Below are 27,843 nucleotides of genomic sequence, written 5' to 3' on the forward strand. Positions count from 1 at the left end.
GTGCCATACCCTGTGCAAGTCTTCTGCATGATGGTGCTGCGGAGGAGATAATTGATTCAACGTCATCGTATGAGGAACCTCAGAGCACATAGGGTGCTGGGCAGGAGGCCTTACCCATGTCGGGTATATCGAGACAGGCGTTCGTACCTGCACCTGAGTGATGCAGGCTGTGTCAGAAGGCTGTGTTTCTGCAAAGAAGTTGTAACTGAAATCTATGAGTTAGTAAGCAGACCTGCAACCTAGAAGCGTCAGGAGGACTGCTTTGTCAGTTGAAGTGAAGGTTACAGCTGCACTTTCATTCTATGCATCTGGATAGTTCCTGGCTACAACTGGGGATGTGTATGCCATTTCTCAACATGCAACACATATCTGCATTCAGCAGGTGACTGCTACACTATATGCCCGGAGGAATGACTACATAAAGTTCCCCATGACCGCCCAGGTAATGCGTGAAAGGGCTGTGGGCTTCTCCAGGATTGCTGGCTTCCCAAAGGTACAGGGTTGCATTGATTGTACCCACATCGCCTTGTGAGCACCTTTGGAGGATTCCGAGTTGTACAGGAACATAAAAGGCTTCCACTCCATTAATGTGCAGCTCGTGTGTGAAGACATGCATCGCACCATGTCAGTTGATGCAAGATACCCTGGGAGCACCAATGATGCATTCATCCTACGCCAAAGCGTTATATCTGCCATGTTTCAGCAGCAGCCAGAGGGCAGAGCTGGCTACTGGGAGACAAACAGTTTGGCCTCACCACCTGGCTCATGATGCCCCTAGGGGTAACCCGGACGGAAGCTGACCAGGAATACAACATGTCATACATTACGACGAGCAGCATAATAGAGAGGACCATTGGCATCTTGAAACAGCATTTCTGATGCCAAGACCATTCCAGAGGCTACTTGCAATACTTCCCTGAGATTGTTGGTCAGTTCACTGTTGTGTGTTACATGCTGCATAACTTAGCCATCATGAGGAAGGAGCAGCTGGTAGTGGAAGACCCACTTGAGGTGAGAGTAGCTGATGATGATGAGGAAGATGCAGATGATGATGATGATGATGATGAGGAGGAGGAGGACGAGGATGAGGAAGCCATGCAATGACCTAAACCTGGAGCACGACAGCGGAGAAGGGCGGGCCATCGTACTCCTTTAACGATTGCTCGAGCCGTGTGCCAACAGCTCATCCATGAACGCCTTGCTGCCTGAAGGCTCAGCGGCAACTATTCTAAATGGACCATGCTTACTGTTTGGACCTGTTCTGTAATGTTGTATTGTGTTAATGGAACAAATGATGGAAATGATTCTTCTTTACTTCAAAACGTTGTGTTAATAATGGAACAAATAATGTAAATGATTCAGTTATAATGTAAAATATCCTTTATTCCCAAGTTTAACAAACATTTGTTTGTACTTAACTTTAATAAAAAATATTCTTGTATCAAACTTTAAGGTTTTCAGTTAAGATCACTTACAAAGTTTAAGATCACTTACAAACTCTAAGATCACTTAAAAACTTTAAGATCACTTACAAACATCTAAACGTGTAAATTTACATAACTTACAAAAATGTTTAATTTGAGAACAGTTACAACAGTTACAACAATAATAATAACAACAACAGAAGCAGCAACAAAGAAAGGCTGCATCCATCTCTCTTCCACCTTATTCTAAGAACGCCCACTGCCCTTGATCTTGGTGACTCCACCCCTGCCCGTATCCCTGGACCTCATGGCTCACATCCTAGGGTCTTGAGAGAGATGGCTGCAGAGATGTTGGATGTATTCGTTGTAATCTACCAAAATTCCCTGGATTCTGGGGTTGTTCCAACGGATTGGAAAATCACAAATGTAATACCCCTATTTAAAAAAGGAGGCAGATAAAAAGCAGGAAACTATAGACCAGTTAGCCTAACATCTATCTTTGGGAAATTCTGGAATCCATTATTAAGGAAGCAACAGCGAGACATTTGGAAAAGCATAATTCAATCAAGCAGAATCAGCATGGTTTTATGAAAGGGAAATCATGTTTGACAACTTTGCTGGAGTTCTTTGAGGATGTAACGAGCAGGGTGGATCAAGGGGGAACCAGTGGATGTGGTGTATTTGGAATTTCAGAAGGCAGTCGATAAGGTGCCACATAAAAGTTTACTGCACAAGATAAAAGTTCACAGGGTTGAGGGTAATATAGAGGATTGGCTAACTAACAGAAAACAGAGAGTCGGGATAAATGGGTCATTTTCTGCTTGGCAGATGGGTTATAATGTGGCAAAATGTGAGGTTATCCACTTTGGCAGAAAAAATAGAAAAGCAAATTATAATTTAAATGGAGAAAAATTGCAAAATGCTACAGTAAACAGGAACCTGGGGGTCCTTGTACATGAAAACCAAAAGTTAGTATGCAGGAACAACAAGTAATCAGGAAGGCAAATGGAATATTGGCCTTTATTTCAAGGGGGATATAGTTTAAAAACAGAGAAGTCCTGCTACAACTGTACAGGGTATTGGTGAGGCCACACCTAGAGTACTGCGTACAGTTTTGGTCTCCGTATTTAGGGAAGGAAATATTTACATTGGAAGCTGTTCGGAGAAGGTTCACTAGGTTGATTCCGGAGATGAGGGGATTGACTCATGAGGATAGGTTGAGTAGGTTGGGCCTATACTCATTGGAGTTCAGAACAATGAGAGGTGATCTTATGGAAATATATAAGTTAATGAAGGGGCTCTACATGGTGGACGCAGAGAGGATATTTCCACTCATAGGGAAAACTAAAACTAGTGGACATAGTTTCAGAATAACATTGAGATGAGGAGGAATTTCATCTCTCAGACAGTTGTAAATCTATGGAATTCTCTGCCCCAGAGAGCTATGGAGGCTGGGTCATTGAATATATTTAAGGTGAAGATAGACAGATTTTTGAGCGATAGGGAAATAAAAGGTTATGTGGAGCGGGCAGGGAAGTGGAGCTGAGTCCATGATTAGATCAGCCATGATCTTATTGAATGGCGGAGCAGGCTCGAGGGGCCAGGTGGCCTACTCTGCTCCTATTTCTTATGTTCTTATGTTCTTCTGCATCATCAGGGTTGGCCTCAAGTTCTGCAAAATATAACAGAACAGACAAATGGTTAGCAGCAGAGGAGGTGGCATGAGTAAGCTCACACAGCGCAGTCAGCAGGCTGATTTGAAGGACAATGATGAATGATAGCACAATGCATCAACTGAAGCGTCGCTGACAGAGACATCCCCATGAACTGAAGCATGGCTAGCCCACGTAGTACTTAACATTTAGCAAAGCCAGACTGTGGAAATTGCAGGACTTACCCTCTCCCTCGAGTGTGGGCCCAGCTTGTGCAGTGGTGATTGCTTTTCTCCAGGCAGGACCCATCAAAGCAGCGACCCTCTCTTCCAGGGGTGTCAGAGGCTGCCGATTTGCTGGACCTCCTCCTGTTCGAGTTCTTCCTCGTTTGTTGTGTGCCACTTTCCTCTGCAAAGATGAAAATATAACTTTTCAGAAACGGTATATTTCTGCTGGGTGGGACATATACAGCTGGTCACATTTACAATTGCAATTCCATTGAATAAATGAAAATATTACTTACACTAATGACTTGACCAAGGTCCTGCCACTTCTTTTTGCACTGGCCTCCAGACCTCAGGATGGTCACCATCGCACAGTAATCTTCTGCAAGTCGGTTCCAGCATTTCTTCATTTCTTTTGGTGGATCTTTTATGTGACCTCTGCTGGTGTCCAGCTCATGCCATCTGCCCTCAATCACAGTAACTAATGCCTCCACTTCATCCTGTAAGAAATTCTTGGTCCTTGAGCTGCATTGCACCTTGTATTGCAGCTCCGATTTTTCCAATGAGAATTAAAGTTCCCACACACAACTGGTTCTTTAAAAATGGCCGAACGCAGACCAGAAGCTGTACTGGGCATGCGCGCCCATAGGAATCACATCAAAAACATCCTTTTTTTTCACGCATGTGCAGAAGGGGCAGTATTGTTTTTTCAGCACAGACATTAGGCTCCACCCCCCGAGGCTACAGGACAGGCTGAGTAGTGCCAATTTCAAAAATTGGAATGGGGAAACTTGGTACTTTATTTCTGGAGTAGAAAAATGAGTGTAACTCCGGCAATACACCAAAAAACGGCATTGGGGAAAATTGAGCCCATAGTTACTGCTTCTCTGTCTTTTTTCTTTGTATGTTTTTTCTTTAAAACTACTTGAAGAAGAAACATGGGAACATACAGTTTGTGCAGAATTTCTCTTTGTAGAGAGTGCCCAAAGGCACAGTGGTGTAACACTGAACTATTCAGACCAGAAAGGATTACGGTTTGATCTAGACGGCATAACCGTGGAAATACTACAATTGGTCCTGGTGTCATCGGACTAGGGAGGGACAAAAACTCCCATTCATTATCCATTAACCCTGCTAGAAAGTGCATCTATGAACATTGTGCGAAGAACGTTAGGCTTGGTTGCACCATCTCCTGCAAGGTTGAATGGCTTACACATGAAGAATGATCATTTTGACAATATACAAAAGGCAACTTTAGTGGCCTTTGAACCAAACTCCAGGATGAGTCACTCATCATCAAATAAGAGGGTAGAAAACTGGAGTTTAAAAAAGTGCAAGTGACACAATGGATGGGGCAAGGAGTTGAACATTTATCTCATTACACAATGTTCTTGCAAGAAAGTTCAATATTAAATGGTGCCAATTTTCTTTTCTATCCGCACTCGCCCAAGTTTCTATCAACAATGTGCATCCACCCAATACATTAGCACCTGAACCTGCCAGTGCTTCCAGAATAAAGTCAGTTGCATATGATGAGGCATAAAGCAAGGCGGAACTTCCATCCAGGTATTTGCAACATTCAAATAGAATTGGGAATTTGAAATTCTTCTGCAAGCCTTAAACGTCTCTAGCAGCTTGAGGCTTCAAATGGTCCCTCAATTGTGGCAGCAGAAATTATATTTTTGGTGTAGGAAGTGGCAGTAGGGCAGGCAGAAGTATCTCCAGGTTTCATGCAGATTCTACAGAAAGATTGTTGCAGCAAAAGAGAGAGATTATTTTCCCTCAAACTCAGTGGAGTGTTAGAAAGGCAGAGGGTCAGTGAACTTGGCAAGAAGTGGAAGGTGCAATCAATGCCAGAACCTGAGTACAGTGCTGCAAAAATTCAGCGATTTCATCAGGAGTGGCAAAGTGAGCATACACTTAAATATACTAATAATACACAATGGCTGTGCAGTACTCTTCTCCCCTAGCCATGCCTCCCAATACAAAGTATTTAACTTCCCAAAGGTGTCTATCAAACTGCATTTGTCAAATTCATTTTTCCAGCACCAGCTCTTTTATTGTAAAACTGTGCACCACAAGCCTCTTGCAACTCTGTCTTTGCCCGGCATCTATATACCTCACGGTTCTGTCACAGCAATAGCAACACAAAGCAGCTAGACTCCTGGCTATCCTCTGAAGACCTGGCAGAGATGGCAACTAAGGAATACATGTTTGTGTTTCTTTAAGAGAAGAAGGGGCATAACAAGAGGAAGAGGTGGAAGACACTAGGAAGGCTAGCAGTACATCAACTTTGTTCACTGTTGCAGAGGATGGATCTGTAAATTAAGGCATGGTGATTTGGATCAAGAGGCAAGAGATGGAGATACAGGTGACATGGCTCCAGTTCAGCATTCATGCAGCAATTCATATTCCTTCATTCTATGCTCTTATAATAAATGGTAGGATTTACAAAACACTTGGCATTCACCAGCAACACCATGCAGTAAGTTAGGCAAACGCTTTTTGAAAGTATATGAAAATAAACAACAGTAGCTTACACTGGTTTTACTTTGGGGCACAATTCCCAAGAGACACCTAGAACCTCACACCCCACCCCATCACTTGATCTCGTTCTGGGAAACAGTCCAGAAACATCTACCATGGAGGACTTACCTAGTCAACTTGAAGTCAGCGTTATGGCTGAAGGGCACAGCACAGATAATTAGGAGCAGGAAGAAGTGGCACAGAAAGAGCAAGAAGCAACTGTCCAGAGAAGCCTGCCGCATCCACTTATAGATGAAAGTAAGCATCCTGTATTCCAAGACCAGGCTTGGACAAACAAATGCTTTTGGATAATGAGATTGCTGGAGTCATTGAAAGACCTGCGAAGAGTTTCTATCCCGTGACAGATAGTGTAGAAGAGTCAGACCTCAGGCTGCTGCTGCTATCCGTTAGATGGGAAGTCATTGCAAGTGGGCTGAAAAAGTGCTGCCAAAATGAGACAGAACACCATTGTGCGCTGCCATTTCAATCCTGCCCCTGCTTGTTGGTTTAATGTCACCAAGTCTACTGGTCTTTGTTCAGCAGAGCCCAAAGTGTCAGGGCATTTGGTGCAGCCCTGACAAAGGCCTGAATGGCAGCAGGCTGAGCATTCTTGAGAGCTGCAAATTTCACATTACAGGTTCAGTGAAGGGCTGTCATATCTCAGACTTTTAAAAACATTTTTAATGGAAAGAATTTGATAACACTACTTGCTTTGAATGTAAGGTTTTTTTAAGCAAAATGTATTCTTACAAGTTTAAAAAAAGGCATATAGACAAAGCATTTATTGTGCTGAATAGAAGTTATTTGCCTAGAGACCAAATAATAAGTAATTTGCTCGGTTGTTTCGGTAATCACCCTACTGTGGAAATATTAGTGATTTCAATACTTCATTTAAAAGCCTAAGAGGGATTGGATTGCTCTCTAAATCCATTTGTGTTTCTCTCGATTAACTGAATAGAAATATTGCAGAACAGTTGAATTTTATGCAATTTAAATTTCTCAAGCTTGAGCATTCTAACATATTGATTGGATTCTAACCTTGTAGCTGAGTACAAAATTGTTGGATTAAAAAAACGATTTTTGCAGTTTTAACACCTGCACAGAGTAACTTAAATCTGAGTGAAATAAAGTTATTTTTCTGTAAACATCGATGGATTTTTGTCATTTGTAGAAAAGCAAATTTGCTCACCTCTTCAACGCCTTTCTTGAAGATAAAATAGCTTACCTGAGTTCCAGAGGTACTGAATCCATACATATGTACTAGCTGCAAAGAAAAGCCAGTGCAGTGGTATGAAGATAAAACAGAACACATCTGAGGTAAATGCTGCACATACAAAAAGTATGGAAAAAGCCTGTGAAGGAAAAAAAGAAACATTATATTAGAATAGCTTGGTCCTGAAAATAGACAGCCATTTCAGCATACTCCTACTGCAACTTTAGCAGGAGTACATTTCGACAGCTGGAAACTAGACCAGGACCTGCCCACCACCCTAATCACCTTAAATCTGTGTCCTCTGATTACTGATTCTCCTGCCAGTGGAAACAGATTCTCCTTATTTACTCTATCAAAACCTCTCATAACTTTGAACTACTATTGGAGCTACTTTCTTGCACGTGACCACCTTCCCAACTTGCTTGCAACTTGCTACTTCTCCCCCTCAGCATGGATGCTGTATGAAGTTGTCCCACACCAATCTGTACAACCCTTTAAAACAACCACTCATTAACTCTCTCCCTCTCTTTCTGCTGTCTCACAATAACCAGGAGAGGACGGGAACCAGGGAAGGGCCTGCCTCCATCCAGGCCCTCAGCCAGATGGAGGATGAAGCCATATACATCATCGGAGCAGGCAGAGTAAGGAGCATCAGCAATGACGACGTTGGACACTACACTTAGCAGGATGTCTGCCTATTACTTGTACTGCTTCTCTTTACTCAAGCAATAACACATTCAGACAGCATTATAACCTGGTGCTGCATAATGGTGTCAATCATCAGCTACTGCCTAGCCTTTCTGTGCTATGCTGACCTTTGTCCTTTTCCCCTTTTTCTAGGACCATCTGAAGACCTGAAGCCTGCAGAACAAGACTCCGAGGACTATCCTGCTCCAACCCTCCCAAGCATCAGCACAGAAAGCAGAACCTCGGGTTGGAAAGATAGTAAGTTGCAGTTGGTGAATCATGTAACTCAAATGAGCAGAAGCATGTGCTAGTGGAAAGGACAGCCCTGGGGTCGGTTCACTGGAGTGCAAGCTCTGCTGAGGAGGGCAAAGGTGCCAACTTCAGGAGCCCAACCTTCAAAGGAAAACTGCTTTCTACACATATTCTGTAATGCGTGAGGTATTGGAAAGCCTGCCTAGGAGCTGTTGCACCACACCTGAGAATATGGAGGAGTCCACTTCCAGCGTACGTGGCATTCTGTCACAAGGCATCAGCACTCTGCAATCTACCATTGAGCATGTGGTCACCTGTACAACACCTCAGTCGGACAATCACAGCAGGAGGCTGTGTCATCACCTTGTGCAACTTTGAGTGAAGCTCAAACTGGTTCCATCCAAGCTTTGGGCTCCACCATCTCTGGGTGAAAATATGATGTTAAGGCTCGTGTGTCAGTCATTAAAAAAATCACAGCATTTAACTTTGCAACTTTGTCTGAAGTGGGGTTCCATAGTAGCTACTGAGTCTGCAAGGTCAGATGTGAGGTATATGAAAGTTGGTCACAGGTTGAAAGTTCTTTATTGTAAGGTGGAAGGACAAGTAGAGGAGGTATTGAGGAGTGTTAAGGCAGCTGTGGGAGAGGGGTTAGGTGAGGGGCAAGAGTACATGGACCTGCTTCTGCTCCATTCACACTGTTATTGGGGTCTGTGACGTCGGATTGAAGGAGGTTTTCTTGCTGCACAGTCTCCATGTACTGTCCTCATCTGTTATACAGCCAAGTTGTACAGAATGCAGCAGACAGTCACAATGCAGGAGACTCTCTGTGGGGTGCATTGCAGAAAGCCCCCAGACCTGTCCAAGCAGCAAACACATTGGCCGGAATTTTCCCATAAAAGAATGGGTGGGTTTGGAGCATGGGGTTAGTTAAATTGTTAAAAATGGGATTCCCGACCTGATCTCGCCTCCAGCCCATCCACTTCCAGATTTATCGGAGGCGGGATGGGGGGGTGGAACATGGGTGGGCAACTAACCCACTGCCAGAGGGGGTTACCTCAATTTAAATACTATGATGAGGTTGGAAGCCTCTTTTTTCACCTCCATTTTGAATTTAACTGCCTGTGGACAAGTTTCACATAATTCGTGAAACCCGGAAATTAAACAGAGGCGGGGTTTGCTGCATCTAGGAGATAAGTGGCTTTACAGTTACCTTCTGGATCCAACCACTGCAATCAGAGACCCCACCATGAGGCTTCCAATCGCATTCTCAGGCCTCCCAACACCTCCCTCCTCCCAGCGATGATGATGAGGCCAGTCCCGATCCTCTGGCACCCCTGCTGATCCTCCGCCCCCAACCCCCTCAATCCTCCACCCACCCTCAATCCCCAATCCAACCCCACCCCCGTGATCCCCGCTTGCCTGCCGATCCCTGGCCTCCATGATCCCCTGCCGATCCTGCAACCGCCCCGCCGATCCTCTCTCCCCCTCCCGATTCCCAACCCCTCATATGCTGATTTCTGAACCCCTCGCACGATCCCTCCCCCGGACCAACCCCTTGCAACTGAGGCCTACCCACCCGCAGCCAACTAGCCAGCCTCTTAAGCTGGCTGGATGCGGGCAGGAAACTGAGGCCTCACATTCAAATTAGGCCCTGCCGGTAAATTCGGCAGGGCATGCGGGCTGCCTCAGACCCAGCCCCCCCCCCCCCACCCCTGCCCTCCTGCTGCCCCCAACCCATTTCTCCGAAGAAAATTCCGGCCCTTGTGTGAACTTTATGATGGCTCTAGGGTCCCACAGCTTTGCTTATATCTCCTTTTAGCAAGCGAGCACGGGTTACGTAGAAGTATCATGGGCCATGTGTACAGTGGATAGCTCTCCAAGCAGCTAGCCTCTGTGATACTGAGCCAGGTTAAATAGTGAAGGAATAGTGGACTGGCACAGTATGTATGCGTCATGGCAGCTGCCAGGAAACTGGATACAGACCAGCATGATTCCTTGGCAGGAATCAGTCACTAGCTGAACATTGACAGGGTGGTAGTCATTCCTATTGATGAAGGCTGCTGGTTGATTGTTAGGTATCCCGATGGTTACATGGATGCAGTCAATGAAAGCCTGCGTTAGTGGAAGGTTTGCTATGGCAGCAAAGCCTACTGCCCTTTCTTGCTGAATGTTGCCGTCCATAGGGAATTCAAACAAATTCTTGGCTTTGCCAAAGAGGGCAGCAGTGACCTGTTTGAGGCAGGCATGGCCTACAGATTGATGTCACCTTTTGAAGCCTGGAATGAAACCGAGGCAAAAACAATTATGGGTTGTTATCACTTTGACTGCCACGGGCAATCCATAACCAGCTAGGAGAATGAGTTGCACATCTTGTTGTAAAAGATTGCACAGATCTGCGACGGGCTCTCTGGAGAAGTGTAGGCTTCAGGTGCACTACTCCTCAGAAAAGTGGAGGTGACTGAATCTGGGCCCAGAAACCTTATGGGCTCAGTAAGGATGCCTACAAGTAGCCTTCCAGATGTGTGGTCTGCTGAGAGCACCAGCTGCAGCACCATGAAATTCCCTGTCCTGCTGCTGCTCTCGTTGCTCCTCTTCCTCCAACCACAGTAGAGCCCTCAGGATGACTCCCATCTTGAGCCCCGTGCTTCTTGATGCTGTAGTAGCAGAATAATCCAGCCAGGGGAATTGCACACAATTACCAATGATCTGCGTGCTTGCCCCTTTAAATACTGGTTCCAATTGCCAGTTCATGCCTTACCGCTCAGTAGTATTGGATGCGTCCAGCGCTGTGTGCTTTTATGCATTAAAATGGTTTTGAGGCCCTATTGACATGATTCATTTACATACTTTAATGAGATTTCTGGCTGCTTTGGGCAGGTACCTGGGTCACCCTTGTGAAGACCCCTGGCAAAATGGTGGCATGCAGGAACACGGCAGTAAGTGCAAAACTTCCATTTTCGGACCACAATCGCTGGACAGAGCAAGTTAAAATCGGCCCTCTCAAGTTACTAAATTAACTGATTCTGAATCAACTTTAAAACTTTGACAATAATCCAACAATTGGTGAATTTCAAAGACTATGGCCGAGATTTTCCGGGGGAGTCAGCAGGCGCATTCTGTGGTGGGTCGGGTGGGAAAGTGTTTTTTCCCCCAACGGGTCGGGACCCTGCTGTCAACCTGCCGCTACATGCCTTTACCAAATGTCAGGTTTGTGAGCGCTGATTAGACCAGACACGCAGCGGCGGGAGAGCCAATTTAAATGATTAGTGGCTTGTTTACAATGGTTTTAAACTGACCTTTTAAATTTGACAGCTCGCCCACAGGTTTCACGCTGTTGCTAGGCCACATCTGTGCGGCTGAGGTGGGAGGTTAGTGACCAGTGAATCAGCTGATGAGATGACAGCTTCAAATATATAGTAAAACCTCCCACCTTACAGAGGTACCTTCCCTCAGCCACAAGCTTGTCCTCACTGCATTTCCACCATGCTGCAAGTCTTTACACAAGTCTCCATCCAGTCTGACCTAATTACCTCTCCCACCATTGGCTGATCGCTTCTGTCATCTCTACTTCACCTGCCATCTATTCCATCAACATCAATGCCCTTGAAACTCTCTCACCTTGGTCCACAGAATCACACCATGATCATCCCCAACACCAGCAGCACCAGGCACACCAGCAGCACCAACAACAACAACACCAACCTCCTCCTCAATCAGCTGGTGCTGCACAGGACACAGGGCATCAGCACATTATTGCCAGGGACACCAGGGATGGACTCACCATTGCTAGATAGACTTCTCTTGACTCTGTACACCCTGGCTGCCACATGATGTGCCAGGTTGGTATCATCCCACATCAACACCATAAAGCATCCCTACAATGCCCAAGCCATCCCTTTCACATCGATCACCATTGCGGGGGGTACCGGTACGTTTCACCATTCACTGCAACTCACTAAGCCGCTTCAAAAGGTGCACACAAATCTTTCCAAGAATGCAAAGTGTTGAAAATAAAGGTTTCAATGTTTGATCCCACATTAACAGAAACTTTACATGAACATTGGATAAAACTCCCAAGTCGGGACCCACCACCGACCCCAGCCGCACCGGACCCACCGAGGTTAGTAAAATCACTGCCTATATAGCTAACAATGTTTGTATGTAAAATTAAATCTTAAAGGAAACTACCCAGCTGTCAGGGAGAATGTAGGAACCGAAAACTTTTTACAAATAGGAAAAGACTCTTATGCCCAACATGTCAAATTTTTATTTGACCATCTCCATCATCCCTTCCCTCTCACTGCAAATTGACAATGCACATGTACAGAGATGAGTCAGAAACTGAATGGCAGCTGACTTAGAGAAATGCAAGTAGTTTTATTTTTTTATATTTTTGGTACTGAGTATTGTAACCATTAGCAGTGGCAAGGATCACAATAACACATCGTATAAACTACACTTTTCAGCATCAATTTCGATAGTTACAGTTTCGTTTTGAAATATTTTTACCAGTGGAAAAGAAAATCTAATGTGGCATTTACAGCCCTGAGCACAGATATGCTATCCATTTAGAATCTTCATTCTACATACAAATACCTAAATATAAATTATACTTACAAGGCCCTGATAGCGAGAAGAATCATACACCCTCTTGACAAATAGCCAACCTGGCCATAAATATTCAAATCGGAGTTCAAGGATGAAATCTGCCAAAAGTATCAGTATCCAGACCGTAAGGAACTTCAGAAACGTGAATACACTATAAAATCACAAAAGAATAAATTATTCATAAAACTTAAATTGCAATCACTACTGTTGTACATCATTTACAACCACGTATGCAATGGTAATAATAGGGATAATTTTTTGTTTTGTTTGTGCTGAGTTCTAGACATGTCAGCCCCAAAGATCATTTTGGGGATGATTTGACTGCTTTTGGGGCCAATGAGGGTGGATTTTATGGGGAGATCTATTTACGCTGAATGTTGTAGAAGCGCTGGGAATTCCTGGGGAGAGCAGGGGCGGTGGTTCCTGGGTCCTGTCTGCTTGTAGCGTGACATCGGGAATGGAAGCAGGATTAGCAGGATGATGTTACCCACTATAATTCCCACCAGTCCTACCTATGGGTCCCCAATATACCGCACAACTGCAAGGGGCGAGTACAATACTTTACAGTGGTGGCCCAGTAAAGTAATCCCACTCTATAACTGGCTGCTGTAAAGAAAATAGCCACGCCAGAGGGAGCAATTATACTTGATTTCCACCATCTTCTGCCAGACCTGCCACTCTTGACTCAAGTGGTTGCCCATGCCGCATATTCCTGCCTACCGCCACCCCCCCATACCCCACCTAATGCATCCATTACATGCTAATTGTCTGACCCCAGGAAATCTGACAGGGCCATATGTGTAAGGTCCATCTACTCCAATGGTGAGGAAACCTTTGCTATACCCATAAATAGTCTAATCTAATGGTGCAAGACTGATCTGGTTACATGCTTGAAATGCCAAGACAAAAATACAGAATGAAAATCCAGCTATTTCATTGTCCAAGTGTTGACTGCAGGTGTGTGTCAGTGAGGCCCTTATGAATAAAGCAAGCCCTATAAAATACTGGTCAATGATTTGTGTTTCTAACTTAGTTTAGAACTCATCCCTTTGACATCAAGTATAAAAAAAAATTAATTATTTCAGTTCGATCTTTCTACAAATTTACCACTAACAGAAAATCAATGGCTTTGAAAATAAGACTGAAAGCTGAGCTCAATGTTTTATGGACTATGATGACAGGGGTAATGTAGACTGATTTCTTAAGAAGGAACTTGACAGAAGTCTTTGACAGTGAGAGACTGTGTGAGGGTCTGGAGGAGAACAGGCAGGTGTAAAGTTGCATTTTTGAAGAGTGAACCTTTATTTACAGAAAGCACTAGGCCAAAGGTTGCCCTTCATTCTCTGGTTGCAGGCTATTCTGTCCCAATTGCAATCCTTCTTGTATATCCTCCTCACACTGTGGGGAAGGAAGTCCTTCCATCGTCTTCTTCATTATCATGGCCTTCAGCTTCTGAAAGCAGCAAGCAATGCAATATTTTGTAGTATGCAGCAAGCAATAATGCTTGAAACTCTCATTGGGCTGCATTTCAAAGTTCCACCAAATATATCCAGGCACCTAAAACAGAATGTGAGAATTCCTATTGTCTGCTCTATGGCACTTCTTGTAGTGACATGGGCCTAATTGTATTGGTTGTCCCCCTCTGTGTTGCGGAGGTATTACTGGAATCGTAATCCACAACGACAGGGGATAGCACTGATTTCCAAACAATCATCTGGATACATGACTGAGAGTCAGTGTGGATTGTTGCAAGATGAAAGCGTCACAATAGCCAGCTGGATATCTCGTATTGATGTGCAGGTTAAGGAGATTTCATACTAGCTGCACATTAATAAAATGAAAGCAATTCCTGATCATAAAATCGAGGGGTTGTTATTTAGGGTTTTGAATGCCACATCTGTTCTGTATATTGCACCTTGCTGTGGTAACTCTGCCAGTCAGTACAGCAGGATAGCTCTCTCTCAATTGTTTGTCTGCTTCCATTGGAAAGGATCTTAATTGCGTAAATCTACTGAATAGAACATCTGTGACTTTCTTGATACAAGTGTAAGCAGCTGCTTGATTAATGTGGTGAAAGTCACAAGATGTTGCCTGGAAGGATCCAGTCGCAAAGAAATTAAAGGCAGTGGCAGCCTTGGCTGATGGAAATGGGCTGTAGGTCTTCAACTAGCAGTTGACATATTTCCCCAACAGCCTCTGGGGAAGTGCAGCTTTCTGAAGCATTGACGATGACAAAAGTCTGTAGACCCAAGTGAGGATATGTGTGCTTGTAGGGAAGAGATATCTTCTGTGATGCCTCACTCTAAGCACATCCAATCTAGCCTCTCCCATATCTCTCATCCTCCTCCTCTTCGTAGCATAAGGCTCGAGATTTCCATTGGGAAATCCATGTTACCAGTGCAAAACAGTACTTCAGGCACAGCTGAGTAAAACTAACAACAACATTCTTTTCTGAACCAATGTACTAAAGAAATTGGTATGCAGTCAAAGTAACACCAACCTTTAGTAACAGCACACAAAAGGGCCTTCACAATATGCTATCATCCTCAGGAATACCATATTGTAACTTATATCATGGTGATAATTATTGAGGTAACTTTGGGTGGAGGTTGGGAGAAATGGGTCAGAGGGGTTAATCATGTCGCCCTGACCCCACGTGCATGCAACAGATTGGGATCCCAGCAGGCCTTAAAAGGGTCAGGCAATAATTTTGGAGTAGTATTTTACAGGATCCTCTAAAAATCCATTTTATGCTCTAAACCCAGCCCAAAATTGGTGATTATTCAGAGAAGAGTTTGGCTCCTAGTGTCACATTGTTATCTGGCTAGACAAATTGAAACTCTGCATAAAATGTGCTTATACACATACAGAGCTCCACTCACCAACATCCAATAGAGGCTACATTTTTCATTTTAATGAAACGCCAATGGGACAGTGGGCTCTTTGTTAACACTAAAATGTTAAAAATAAATGGGCTGAAACTGTGCTGAGTGATATTAGTAACGGGGTATTAATGTGTTCGTATGAAATTCTTCCGTCTGCTATTTTTACGAAGGCATTTGAGTTAACATCTTTGTTAAAATAGCAAAGGAATTTCATACGAAGGTGCTTGTTACTAATGTCTTACAGTGGAATTTCAATCCTGAAGTTTAAACAGTTGGACTGACTGGCACCATTTTAACGTTTGCATTGTATTGTCTAAAATTGCAAGCTTTGTAAAATTTAAAGTAGTGTCAGACTACCTCCTTGAGATGGTTTTACATGGCTTCTGTTAAACCAAATCCAGGCTGAATACAGCAGGCTCTGTGCTGATCTGATACAAAATGTACAGTCTAACTCGCCCAATAAATAATTGTGGGAGGTAAGCCAATGGGAAACTCTATAGAGATAGGACTGTTCTTCAGTACCTCTTTGCCCACCTCATGCATTTCAGCAGAATCTAGAATTTACTTCAAACTAATAGATAAAACTGTGTTGCATTATAGTTCTGTCAACACTGACATAGCTAATTCAACTCTCTCTGGTTACACAGCCATTCTGATGGAGCTTAAGTCAAATTAGAAGTACACATATAAATAACCTGCTGTGTGAGAAGATTCAATACATATCAAGTTGTCAATCAACTGTTAAGCTTCAATTCTTGCTGTACAGCAGTTTAGGATACCAGGATCTTGTCACTCTGTTTTATTTATAAAATTGGTTATTTCACTAGAGTAAATAGATATATCAAAGTAATATGTTTCAAAGATATGAGTTTGAAGTAATAACTGTCTCCCATTCACTGAAAATAATGAGGTCATGGTGTGAGACATTTATAACCAGGTAGGAGCCATTTCAGTTGAGAAATTCAGCAACTTCAATGTATTATATGGCATGACTTTAGTTTTGTGGTTTTTGTTGATTTAAAAAAAAAATGTGCATTTTGGAATATGTAGTTTTTATCAGTACCAGATGTGGAGAAAGTAATGAAACCATTAATTTTCTAAAGATGAACAGTATTAAAAGCTTGATTAAATAAAGACTTATACCTGGAAATAATAAAAACAGTAATCTAATTGAAATATATGCTGAAAATGTTTAAAATACACAGCACCTCCATCAGCATCTGGCAAGAGCAAAGATAAGCCAAGGTTTTATGTAGAAGTCTCTATCTGAAACATTAAATTATTTTTTCCCTTTTCAGATACTGTTGGATCTGCTGCATATTCCCAACATTTTCCATTGTAATTTCAGATTTTCAGCATTTGCAATTTTTCTTTTTTACTTCCACAGTAATCTCATTGAGAGACTTCAAATGAGATCATTCACAAAAGCTAAGCTCAAAGGGGAGAAATTCAGCTGCTTAGTGCCTCCCACTAAAGCCTGTGGATGGGGGGGGGGGGGTTGGAGGGGCGCTAATGGGGCGCTCAGGCAGTAGCGCCATGGCGGGGCGAATCCCACACCGCACATCACAGTTAGCGCCTTGGCACCTTTTGCAATGCAGATCGTGACGTCAGTGAGTGTGCAACGCTCGCTGGGTGTCCGATCTGCAAACTTCAGTAGTGCCCCATGCCTTACTGCCTCACATTGACAGCGCCAGCGATCGAAGGCATGAACAAGCTAGCTGGCAGCTGGCGGGGCGGTACTTAAAGGAATGCGCCCCAGTACTTCCGTTCCAAAGATAATTTATGCCTGCCAGAGAGCACCTGGTGTATCTGCAGCCAGATAAATGCTGCTTAGTTCCCGAAGTGTTGCGGGCCATCAAAGGAATTTGCATTTCATCCCACGGCATATCGCCATTCTACACTCCCCGTATCATTGGGGACTGGTGTGCAGACTCCAGTGATCCTCCCCTTTAATGGCTGGAAGGCGCCGTCGCCAATGCTCACTTCCAATTACACAACACCTCATTTTCATTACCATTTGGAGCCGAACGACACCTGGGAGTCCCTGGCGAAAGACCACCCTAAGTGGAGGAAGAGCATCCAGGCGGGCGCTGAGCATCTTGTGTCTCGTCGCCGAGAGCATGCAGAAAGCAAGCGGAGGCAGTGGAAGGAGCGTGCAGCAAACCAGTCTTCCCACCCACCCTTTCCTTCAACGAATGCCTGTCTCACCTGTGACAGAGACTGTAATTCCTGTATTGGACTGTTCAGTCACCTGAGAACTCACTTTTAGAGTGGAAGCAAGTCTTCCTCGATTTCAAGGGACTGCCTATGATGATGATGACCATCACTCACCGACACCATTAACACCTGATTTAGTTCCCCCACATTCTCTCAGTGCAGAGACTCAATTTCGCGGGCGTGGAGATTGATTAGCGCCTGGCGCTAAACTTACAACTTTTCAAAATTTAGCGCCCCAACCAGGGCGATAAGGAATTTCTACATTTTATACATTAGGGTATAGACAAAAAAATAAATAAAAGGTATTTCAAAAATTTGCAATGGTTTCTGGGAGCACAAAGTAAAACAGAAAAAGTAGTAGAATCTTAGATTTCCCATTCCCAAATGCGTGTGCCTGCAACCCTGGCACAGCAACTGATTGCCAACTGCATTTTTACTTTTGCGTACTGGGGGAGAAACTCTAGGAGATCCTAAATGGAGGACCAGCTTAAGTGTTGGTGGTGCTGTTGCAATCCTCTGCTCATAATCTTGCAGAGGATTGACATTTGGAAAGGAAGTCTGGGTACTTTGCTGTCACTTCAGTCCCTGGATTTGAATGAGTTATAATATATAATTCTCCTCCACTTTTATTTTTCTAGGTTTTCTTATTCCAGTTTAAGCATTTACTGCTACCGGTGTGTCCTTACCACCATTAACCAAAATAGATTTGTGCCATGTGACAGAAACTGAGTTTTTAAAAAGAATGACTGCTATGGATTTTAGGGTAGATGGAACGGTGGATTTTAAAAGTCAGCTGTTGATGAAATTTAGAAAGTCCAGAAATCCTTTTTAGTCAGTTAGAAGCTATAATTTGCAAATATGTGGTCTATTTACTTATTTAAATGTACCGTCTCTGTGAATGTGTACATGCTGCTGTACCATGGCTAGAATGGTAGCAGTACCCCAAGCTGGAGACTGGGCACCCCTACAGTCTTCTTTGGAGAGAGTTAGTAAAAGGGCAACACTATGATGTCAAACAGAGAAAACGAGGGTGGGCATGAACAGTGATGGCGTGGGAATGGGAGGAAGGTGTTGTTTAATTGTGAGGCTTCTCTTTTTATTCAAGGTGATTTGGGGAGGGGGATTCTTGCTCTGTTGTAGGGAAACAATGGTTTGTGACTCAGGAGAGGACCAGGCAAACTTGCTGAGCAACTATTGAGGGAGCTTCTTGTAGTTTCACCTTGTTTGCCTCCAAATAAGCCATATTGCAATGGGGGTGGGGCGGCAGGTAGGGCGACACACAGTACTGGACATAGCCCTCATCAAAGCATAAAAGAATAACAACATTCTTGAATAATTCCAGAAGAAACAAAGCCATTTTTTTTTAAACCCAAAATATGGACATATCATGATACTTCACAAATGTCCAAGAACATTGATAGTGCCTAAACAGCAGCTCAGAAGGTGCTATTTTGGAACAGAGCAGTGGAAAATTAGCCCTAGGTTTTCTTTGCAGTTTCTTAGGGCTCAAATTTAGCCCACCCCTTTTTTGGTGCACAACATGGCCAGTCGAGTCGGGGGCGGAGCCAGCGCCCTGTGCTGAAAACAGTGCCGGGACGTCTGCACATGCGCATTGGAGTCGGGTCACAATGTCCGCGCATGCGCAGTGGTGCCAAAATTTGGCAATCGCCCATTTTTAAAGGGATACAAAGCTACTTGAGTTTTGGTGCCAGAAGGAGTGCTGTGGAACGAAATTAACTGCTAGAATCCAGAAGCAGTGCTCTGTATGTTAATATCAGTGCTGCATGCCTGCAAAAGTGCCAGGAGTGCTGTATTTCTGAAAATCATTGCTGCATGCAAAATAAGGACTGTGTTTGGAAAAATCACTGTGTATCTAAGAACATTGGAAAAGTGCTGTGAGTGCCAATGCAGCAATGCAACAACGTGCACCAAGAACAAAGAATTTCTTGCATGACGAAGTGGAGATACTAGTTAATGTCATTGAGAACAGATGGCAGGAGCTGGATACCAGCAAAGGTCGCACAAAAGTGCCACCCAAAGAAATGAAGAAATGCTGGAATCAAGTTGCACAAGATTACTGCGCAGTGGTGAACACCCAGACATCAGGAAGCCAGTGTAAAAAAAAATGGCAGGACCTTGGTCAAGTAGTTAGTGTAAGTAATATTTTCATTTATTCAATGCAATTGCAATTGTAAATGTGACCAGCTGTATATGTCCCAGCCAACAGAAAAACACTCTCTCTAAAAAGTTGCATTTTCATCTTTGCAGAAGTGATCTTAAAGTTTTTAAGTGATCTTAAAGAGTCATATTAAAGTAAAGTTTGATACAAGAATTATGTTATTACACCAAAGTTAAGTACATTGCAAACTTTTGAATAAAATATATTTTACATTAAAACTGAATCATGTTCCATTAACACAACACAACATTACGGAACAGTTCCAAACAGTAAACATGTCCATGCAGAAAAGTTGTCGCTGAGTCCTCAGGCATCAGCAAAGCGTTCACGGATGAGCTGCTGGTGCAAGGCTCGAGCAATCATTTCAAGGAGCATGATGGCCCGCCCTCCTCCGACATCGTGCTCCGGCCTCAGGCACTTGCATGGTTTCCTCATCCTCGTCATTATCCTCCTCCACCACCTCCTCCAGCTCATCACCTGCATCTTCCAAATCATTATTATCAGCCACTCTCACCGCAGGTGGGTCTTCTTCTACTATCAGCTGCTGCTGCCTCATGATGGCTAAATTATGCAGCATGCAGCACACAACAGTGAACTGACCGACAACCTCAGGAGAATATTACAAGTAGCCTCCGGAATGGTCCAGGCATCAGAAGCGCTGTTTCAAGATGCCAATGGTCCTCTCTATGATGCTGTGTGTCGTAATGTGCGACATGTTGCATTGATGGTCAGCTTCCATCCGGGTTATACGTAGGGACATCATGAGCCGGGTGGCGAGGCCGTACCCTTTGTCTCCCAGTAGCCAGTTCTGCCCTTCTGGCTGCTGCTTAAATATGTCAGATATAATGCTATCACGTAGGATGAACACATCATGGGTGCTGCCAGGATATCTTGTAGAGATTGACATGATGCGCTGCATGTCGTCACACACGAGCTGCACAATCACGGAGTGGAAGCCTTTTCTATTCCTGAACAGCTCGGCATCCTCCAAAGGTGCTCGCAAGGCAATGTGGGTACAATCAATGCAGCCCTGTATCTTTGGGAAGCCAGCAATCCTTGAGAACCCCACAGCCCTGTCATGGATTGCTTGGGCGGTCATTGGGAACTTGATGAAGTCATTCCTCCGCACACACAGTGCAGCCGTGACCTGGCAAATGGAGACATGTATTGCATGTTGAGAGATGGTGCACACATCTCCAGTTGTAGCTTGAAACGATCCTGAGGCATAGAAGGAAAGTGCAGCTGTAACCTTCACTTTAACTGACAAAGCAGTCCACCTGTCATTTCTCGGCTGTAAGTCTGGTCTCAGTAACTCAAATCTCACAGACAACTCCTCTGCAGAAACGCAGCCTTCTGACACAATCTGCATCACTCAGGCCCAGGTACGAATGCCTGACTCGAAATTGCCGAGGTGGGTAAGGCCTCCTGCCCAGCAGCCTACGGGCTCTGATGTTCTTGATGTGATGAGCTCTAATCAATTGTCTCCTACATAGCACAATGATGCAGAACACTCGCAAAAGGTGTGGCATTGATATTATTGCCCCCATAGTTAAAGTTAAACTTTCAAAGAAGGTCAAAATGGCAGGAAAGCAGGCAGCACAGCTCAGGTTCGCAGTTCTGTGTCTCTCTCTCTCTCTCCCTCCCCGCAAGATATGTATATGGACCGCACCCAAAGGTCTTTTGTCCTCTCCCCCGCCCCCCCTTGAGTCATGTGACCTCTCTCAACCTCCCCCCACCCCCAGCCTCTCCGTTTGCTTCCTGCAGCCTGTGTGTGCTTCGATGTTGGCAGTTCCCATCCCTATTCCTGGCTGAATGGTCTCCCGGTCGTCCCGCCTCTATCCCTGGCCGAGTGGTCTCCCGGTCGTCCCGCACTTATCCCAGGCCGAGTGGCCTCCCGCACCAGCCGGCCCGATGTTGAAGTAGTTGCTTGTATTTTGTCCTTGCTGCAGCCTGTTGCAGCCTGTTCGGTGAGTTTGCTTCATGCAGCCTGTGTGTTTTCCGATGTAGGCAGTTCAATCGCTCCCGTTCCTATCCCTGGCCGAGTGGTCTCCCGGTGTGTTGTCGTCCCACACCTAGCCCAGGCCGAGTGGTCTCCCACACCGGCTGGCCCGCTACCTTCCTGGACCGAGTTTTCAGATGAAGGTAGGACTTACTTCAATTTTTTAATTTGTTACTGAATGCTTATTTTTGTGCTTTGTTTAGTGCTTTGTAAATCTTGGTGCAAGGTCCTCTCCGCTTTCCTTCCCGTCCCATCCCAGGCCAATTGGCCTCCGATGTACCTACCTGCACTGATTTCTTAACTCTCCGCAAGGATTTTCTGAAGTGGCCACATACGCTGGCCGAAGTAGAATCGGAGTAACTATTAGCTGGCCAAAGTGGCCTAAATGGCCAAAACTGGTGTAGGTAACTGGTAACATAAGAATATAAGAACATAAGAAATAGAAACAGGAGTAGGCCATACGGCCCCTCGAGCCTGCTCCGCCATTCAATAAGATCATGGATGATCTGATCATGGACTCAGCTCCACTTCCCTGCCCACTCCCCATAACCCCTCATCCCCTTGTCGCTCAAGAAACTGTCTATTTCTGTCTTAAATTTATTCAATGTCCCAGCTTCCACAGCTCTCCAAGGCAGCAAATGCCACAGATTTACAACCTTCTGAGAGAAGAAATTCCTCCTCATCTCTGTTTTAAATGGGCGGCCCCTTATTCTAAGATCATGCTCTCTAGTTCTAGTCTCCCCCATCAGTGGAAACATCCTCTCTACATCCACCTTGTCAAGCCCCCTCATAATCTTATATGTTTCAATAAGATCACCTTTCATTCTTCTGAACTCCAATGAGTAGAGGAGGCCCAACCTACTCAACTTTTCCTCATAAGTCAACCCCCTCATCCCCGGAATCAACCTAGTGAACCTTCTCTGAACTGCCTCCAAAGCAAGTATATCCTTTTGTAAATATGGAAACCAAAACTGCACGCAGTATTCTAGGTGTGGCCTCACCAATACCCTGTATAGCTGTAGCAAGACTTCCCTGCTTTTATACTCCATACCCTTTGCAATAAAGGCCAAGATTCCATTGGCCTTCCTGATCGCTTGCTGTATCTGTATACTAACCTTTTGTGTTTCATGCACAAGGACCCCCAGGTCCCCCTTTTGAGAGAAAAAAAACTAAACTAAAAAAATCCTAACTAACTCACTTACACTGGCACAAATTGATTGTGCAAAATGGGGATTTTTAAGATGCTCCAGAAAAATCAAGTTGCTCCAAAATAAACAGAGCAACTCCGGGCAAAAATGGAGCCCTTAAAGAGGACTACAATATTCTATCACTGTATAGATTCAGGCTTTATACAATGCCAATGTTCGTGACAAGTAGGGCCCAATTATTCGGGATTTCCACTCATCTACCATCTTTGGCCAAAATTTGCCAAACAGCTAAATGTTTGCAACTAAAAAGTTGGTCATGATTAAAAGTGGTTAAGCATCACATTTCAGGATTTTTTGAACCATTTTTTCACAGAAAGGATTTGAAAAAGAAAGTTATTTTAAATTTTGTGTTGGCATCTCATAGTATATTACTGCAAGGGGGAATAAAACAGGTCTGAGACGATTGATAGTTAAGATGCTAATGAGCTAGCCTTGATGCTGTTTCTTCATAGACTGTAATTAATATCTCTGCAATTGATAAATATCTCACACCACTGTATTGGAAGGCATTTAATTATTATGACTGTGAACAGTCAGGAATAAAGTAGAATGTTAGGCAACTAAAATGCAGTCTAGCTTTTGGAACAAAAACTGCAAATGAAGCAGAAGGACTCTGGAAAAAATATGTTTAAAGAAGCAAAATGCAGACGATAGCCTTTTTAATTCAGGCAAGGTAGCCCACCAAAGTGGGGTAGCATATCTTGTACATTGTTTTCATGTTATTATATGAATGTAAGTAATATCAATTGAACTACATGACTATGATCATAACTATGGTTCTGTACAGTCACATAACTGTGGAATAAAGAAACTTAATGGTTTGAACCAAGCCTCATATCATCTAATGTTAACTCAGTCCACCTTTGGCACAATTGAAGAAATGTATGTGCAAAAGACATAGATATCCATTCCATGTCACAAGGGGGCTCGCCATTTCCTGCAATGGTACTAGTAGATATAAGATAGCGTGAGTCAGCTCACACAAAAGAAAGATGCTCAGACCAGTTATGGGAGCAACTAATGCCATTGAATATTTTTTTATTCATTCTGGAGATATGGGTTTTGCTAGCAAGGTCAGCATTTATTGTCCATCCCAAGTTTCCCTTGAGACGGAGTTGGTGAGTCTTCTTCTTGAACCACTGCAGTCAATGTGGTGAAAGTACTCCCACAATACTGTTAGGTAGGGAGCTCCAGGATTTTTACCCAGCGATGATAAAGGAATGCCAATATATTTCCAAGTGGGGATGGTGTGTCACTTAGAACATAAGAACATAAGAAATAGGAGCAGGAGTAGGCCATTTGGCCCCTCGAGCCTGTTCTGCCATTTAATAAGATCATGGGTGATCTGATCTTGGGCTTAGCTCCACTTCCCTGCCCGCTCCCCATAAACATCACTCCTTTATCGTTCAAGAATCAGTCTATCTCTACCTTAAATATATTCAATGACCCAGCCTCCACAGCTCTTTGGGGTAGAGAATACCAAAAATATATGACTCTCTGAGAGAAGAAATTACTCCCCATCAGTTTAAATGGGCGGCCCCTTATTCTGAAACTATGCCCCCAGTTCTAGATTTCCCCATGAGGGGAAACATCCTCTCTGCGTCTACCTTGTCGAGCCCCCTCAGAATCTTATCCATTTCAATAAGATTACCTCTCATTCTGCTAAACTCCAATGAATATAGGCCCAACCTGCTCAACCTTTCTTCATAAGTCAACTCCTTCATGTCAGCAATCAACCAAGTGAACCTTCTGTCAACTGTCTCCAATGCAAGTATATCCTTCATTAAATAAGGAGACCAAAACTGTACGCAGTATTCCAGGTGTGGCCTCACCAATACCCTGTACAGTTGTAGCAGGACTTCCCTGCTTTTATACTCCATCCCCTTTCCAATAAAGCCCAACATACCATTTGCCTTCCTGATTACTTGCTGTACCTGAACACTAACTTTTTGTGTTTCATGCACAAGGTCCCCCAGGTCCCTCTGTGCTGCAGCACTTTGCAATTTTTCTCCATTTTAAATTATAATTTGCTTTTCTATTGTTTCTGCTGAAGGGATAATTAAAGAAATTAGCAGGTGCAACTGTAGAACAATGGTGCGAGTTCCTGTTATTCAGAGCTAAGGTCGTGAGCCTAGGAAGTGGCTGCCTGTTGTTATTCAGAACTAAGAAATAAGTTCCTGTTAGTGGCAGGAAGCAGGATGCAGGATACATAGGTTCATACCCAAGGAGGATGCTGGAACAATTAACAAAGTTAAAATTAAACAATCTGTAACAAAACGAAACAAAATTGTCACGCGGTAGAAAGACTGACCAATGATAATGTAAATGATGACTTTGCAAAATTTTGTATAAAGAAGCAGCTCCGAATGTGTTCAAACGAGAACGGTTGGTAATGCACCCAGTTGAGGAACTGGTGTAGCCATGTCTCCCTTGATCAAGCAATTAAACAATTCTTTTCTCCACAACAGGCCTGTTTTGAGTGTCTTTATCACTCCACATCATTGCCAAAGTGGATAACCTCACATTTTCCCACATTATTCTCCATCTGCCAATTTTTTGCCCACTCACTTAGCCTATCTATATCCCTTTGCAGATTTAGGTGTTCTCCTCACAATTTGCTTTCCCACCCATCTTTGTATCATCAGCAAATTTGGCTACATTGCACTCAGTCCTTTCATCCAAGTCATTAATATAGATTGTAAATAGTTGAGGCCCCAGCACCGATCCCTGCGGCACCCCACTAGTTACTGTTTGCCAGCCGGAAAATTACCCATTTATCTCGACTCTCTGTTTTCTGTTGGTTAACCAATCCTCTATACATGCTGACATATTACTCCCAACCCAATGAACTTTTATCTTGTGCAGAAACCTTTTATGTGGCACCTTATCGAATGCCTTCTAGAAATCCAAATACACCATATCCACTGGTTCCCCTTTATCCCCCTACTCATTATATCCTCAAAGAACTCCAGAAAATTTGTCAAACATGATTTCCCTTTCATAAAACCATGCTGGCTCTGCTTGATTGAATTATGCTTTTCCAAATGTCCCGCTACTGCTTCCTTAATAATGGACTCCAGCAATTTCCCAATGACAGATATTAGGCTAACTTGTCTATAGTTTCCTGTTTTTTGTCTGCCTCATTTTTTAAATAGGGGCATTACATTTGCGATTTTCCAATCCACTGAGACCGCCCCAGAATCCAGGGAATTTTGGTAGATTACAACCAATGCATTCACTATCTCTGCAGCCACTTCTTTTAAGATCCTTGGATGTAAGCCATCAGGTCCAGGGGACTTGTCCGCCTTTAGTCCCATTATGTTACAGAGTACTACTTGTTTAGTGATAGTGATTGTATTAAGTTCCTCACTCCCTATGTCTCCCTTGATTATCCACTATTGGGATGTTTTTAGTGTCTTCTACTGTGAAGACCGATACAAAATATTTGTTCAACATCTCTGCCATTTCCCTGTTCTCCATTATTAATTTCCTAGTTTCATCCTCTAGGGGATCAACGTTTACTTTAGTCATTCTTTTCCTTTTTATGTACCTGCAGAAACTCTTAATAGGAGGAGGACGCTAAAAGGCTGCAGGGTGACTTGGACAGGTAAGGTGAGTAGGCAAATGCATGGCAGATGCAGTATAATGTGGATAAATGTGATGTTATCCACTTTCGTGCAAAAACACGAAGGCAGAATATTATCTGAATGGCGGCAGATTAGGAAAGGGGGAGGTGCAATGAGACCTGGGTGTCATGGTTCATCAGTCATTGAAAGTTGGCATGCAGGTACAGCAGGCTATGAAGAAGGCAAATGGTATGTTGGCCTTCATAGCTAGGGGATCTGAGTATAGGAGCAGGGAGGTCTTACTGCAGTTGTACAGGGTCTTGGTGAGGCCTCACCTGGAATATTGTGTTCAGTTTTGGTCTCCTAATCTGAGGAAGGATGTTCTTGCTATTGAGGGAGTGCAGCGAAGGTTCACCAGACTGATTCCCGGGATGGCGGGACTGACATATGAGGAGAGACTGGATTAACTTGGCCTTTATACACTGGAGTTTAGAAGGATGAGAGGGGATCTCATAGAAACTTACAAGAACTGGTTAGATGCGGGAAGAATGTTCCCGATGTTGGGGAAATCCAGAACCAGGGGACACAGTCTAAGGATAAGGGGTAGGACATTTAGGACTGAGATGAGGAGAAACTTCTTCACTTAACCTGTGGAATTCCCCACCGCAGAGAGCTGTTAATGGCAGTTCATTGGATATATTCAAGAGGGAGTTAGATATGGCCCTTATGGCTAAAGAGATCAAGGGGTCTGAAGAGAAAGCAGGAAAGGGGTATTGAGGGAATGATCAGCCATGATCTTATTGAATGGTGGTGCAGGCCCAAATGGCCTACTCCTGCACCTATTTTCTATGTTTCTATGTTTCTATCTGTTTTTATATTTCATGTTAGTTTACTTTCATACTCTATCTTCCCTCTCTTTATCATTTTTGTAGTCGTTCTTTGCTGGTTTTTAAAAGTTTCCCAATCCTCTGGCCTCCCACTAATCTTGGTCACATTGTATGCCCTTGTTTTCAATTTGATACCATCTCTTATGTCCTTAGTTAGCCACAGATGGTTATCCCTTTTCTTACAGTCTTTCCTTCTCATTGGGATATAATTTTGTTGTGAGTTATGAAATGTCTCCTTAAATGTCTGCCACTGCTCATCAACCGTCCCATACTTTAATCTATTTTCCCAGGTCAGTTTAGCCAACTCTGCCTTCAT

At 43.8% G+C, this 27,843-nt stretch overlaps 1 protein-coding gene across 1 annotated transcript in view; it reads right to left on the reverse strand.

Annotated features, from left to right (window-relative positions):
• LOC139266821 (macoilin-like) overlaps positions 1–27,843 on the reverse strand; it is a 203,525-nt gene that overhangs the window by 96,776 nt on the left and 78,906 nt on the right. The window contains exons 4-5 of the mRNA XM_070884426.1: positions 12,596–12,737; positions 7,052–7,178 (exon numbers count right to left, since the gene is read on the reverse strand). Of these exons, the coding sequence (XP_070740527.1) occupies positions 7,052–7,178; positions 12,596–12,737 (269 nt within the window). The remainder of the gene's footprint in view (positions 1–7,051; positions 7,179–12,595; positions 12,738–27,843) is intronic.

This window comes from Pristiophorus japonicus, chromosome 7 (genome assembly GCF_044704955.1).
Source record: "Pristiophorus japonicus isolate sPriJap1 chromosome 7, sPriJap1.hap1, whole genome shotgun sequence".
Lineage (NCBI taxonomy): Eukaryota > Metazoa > Chordata > Chondrichthyes > Pristiophoridae > Pristiophorus > Pristiophorus japonicus.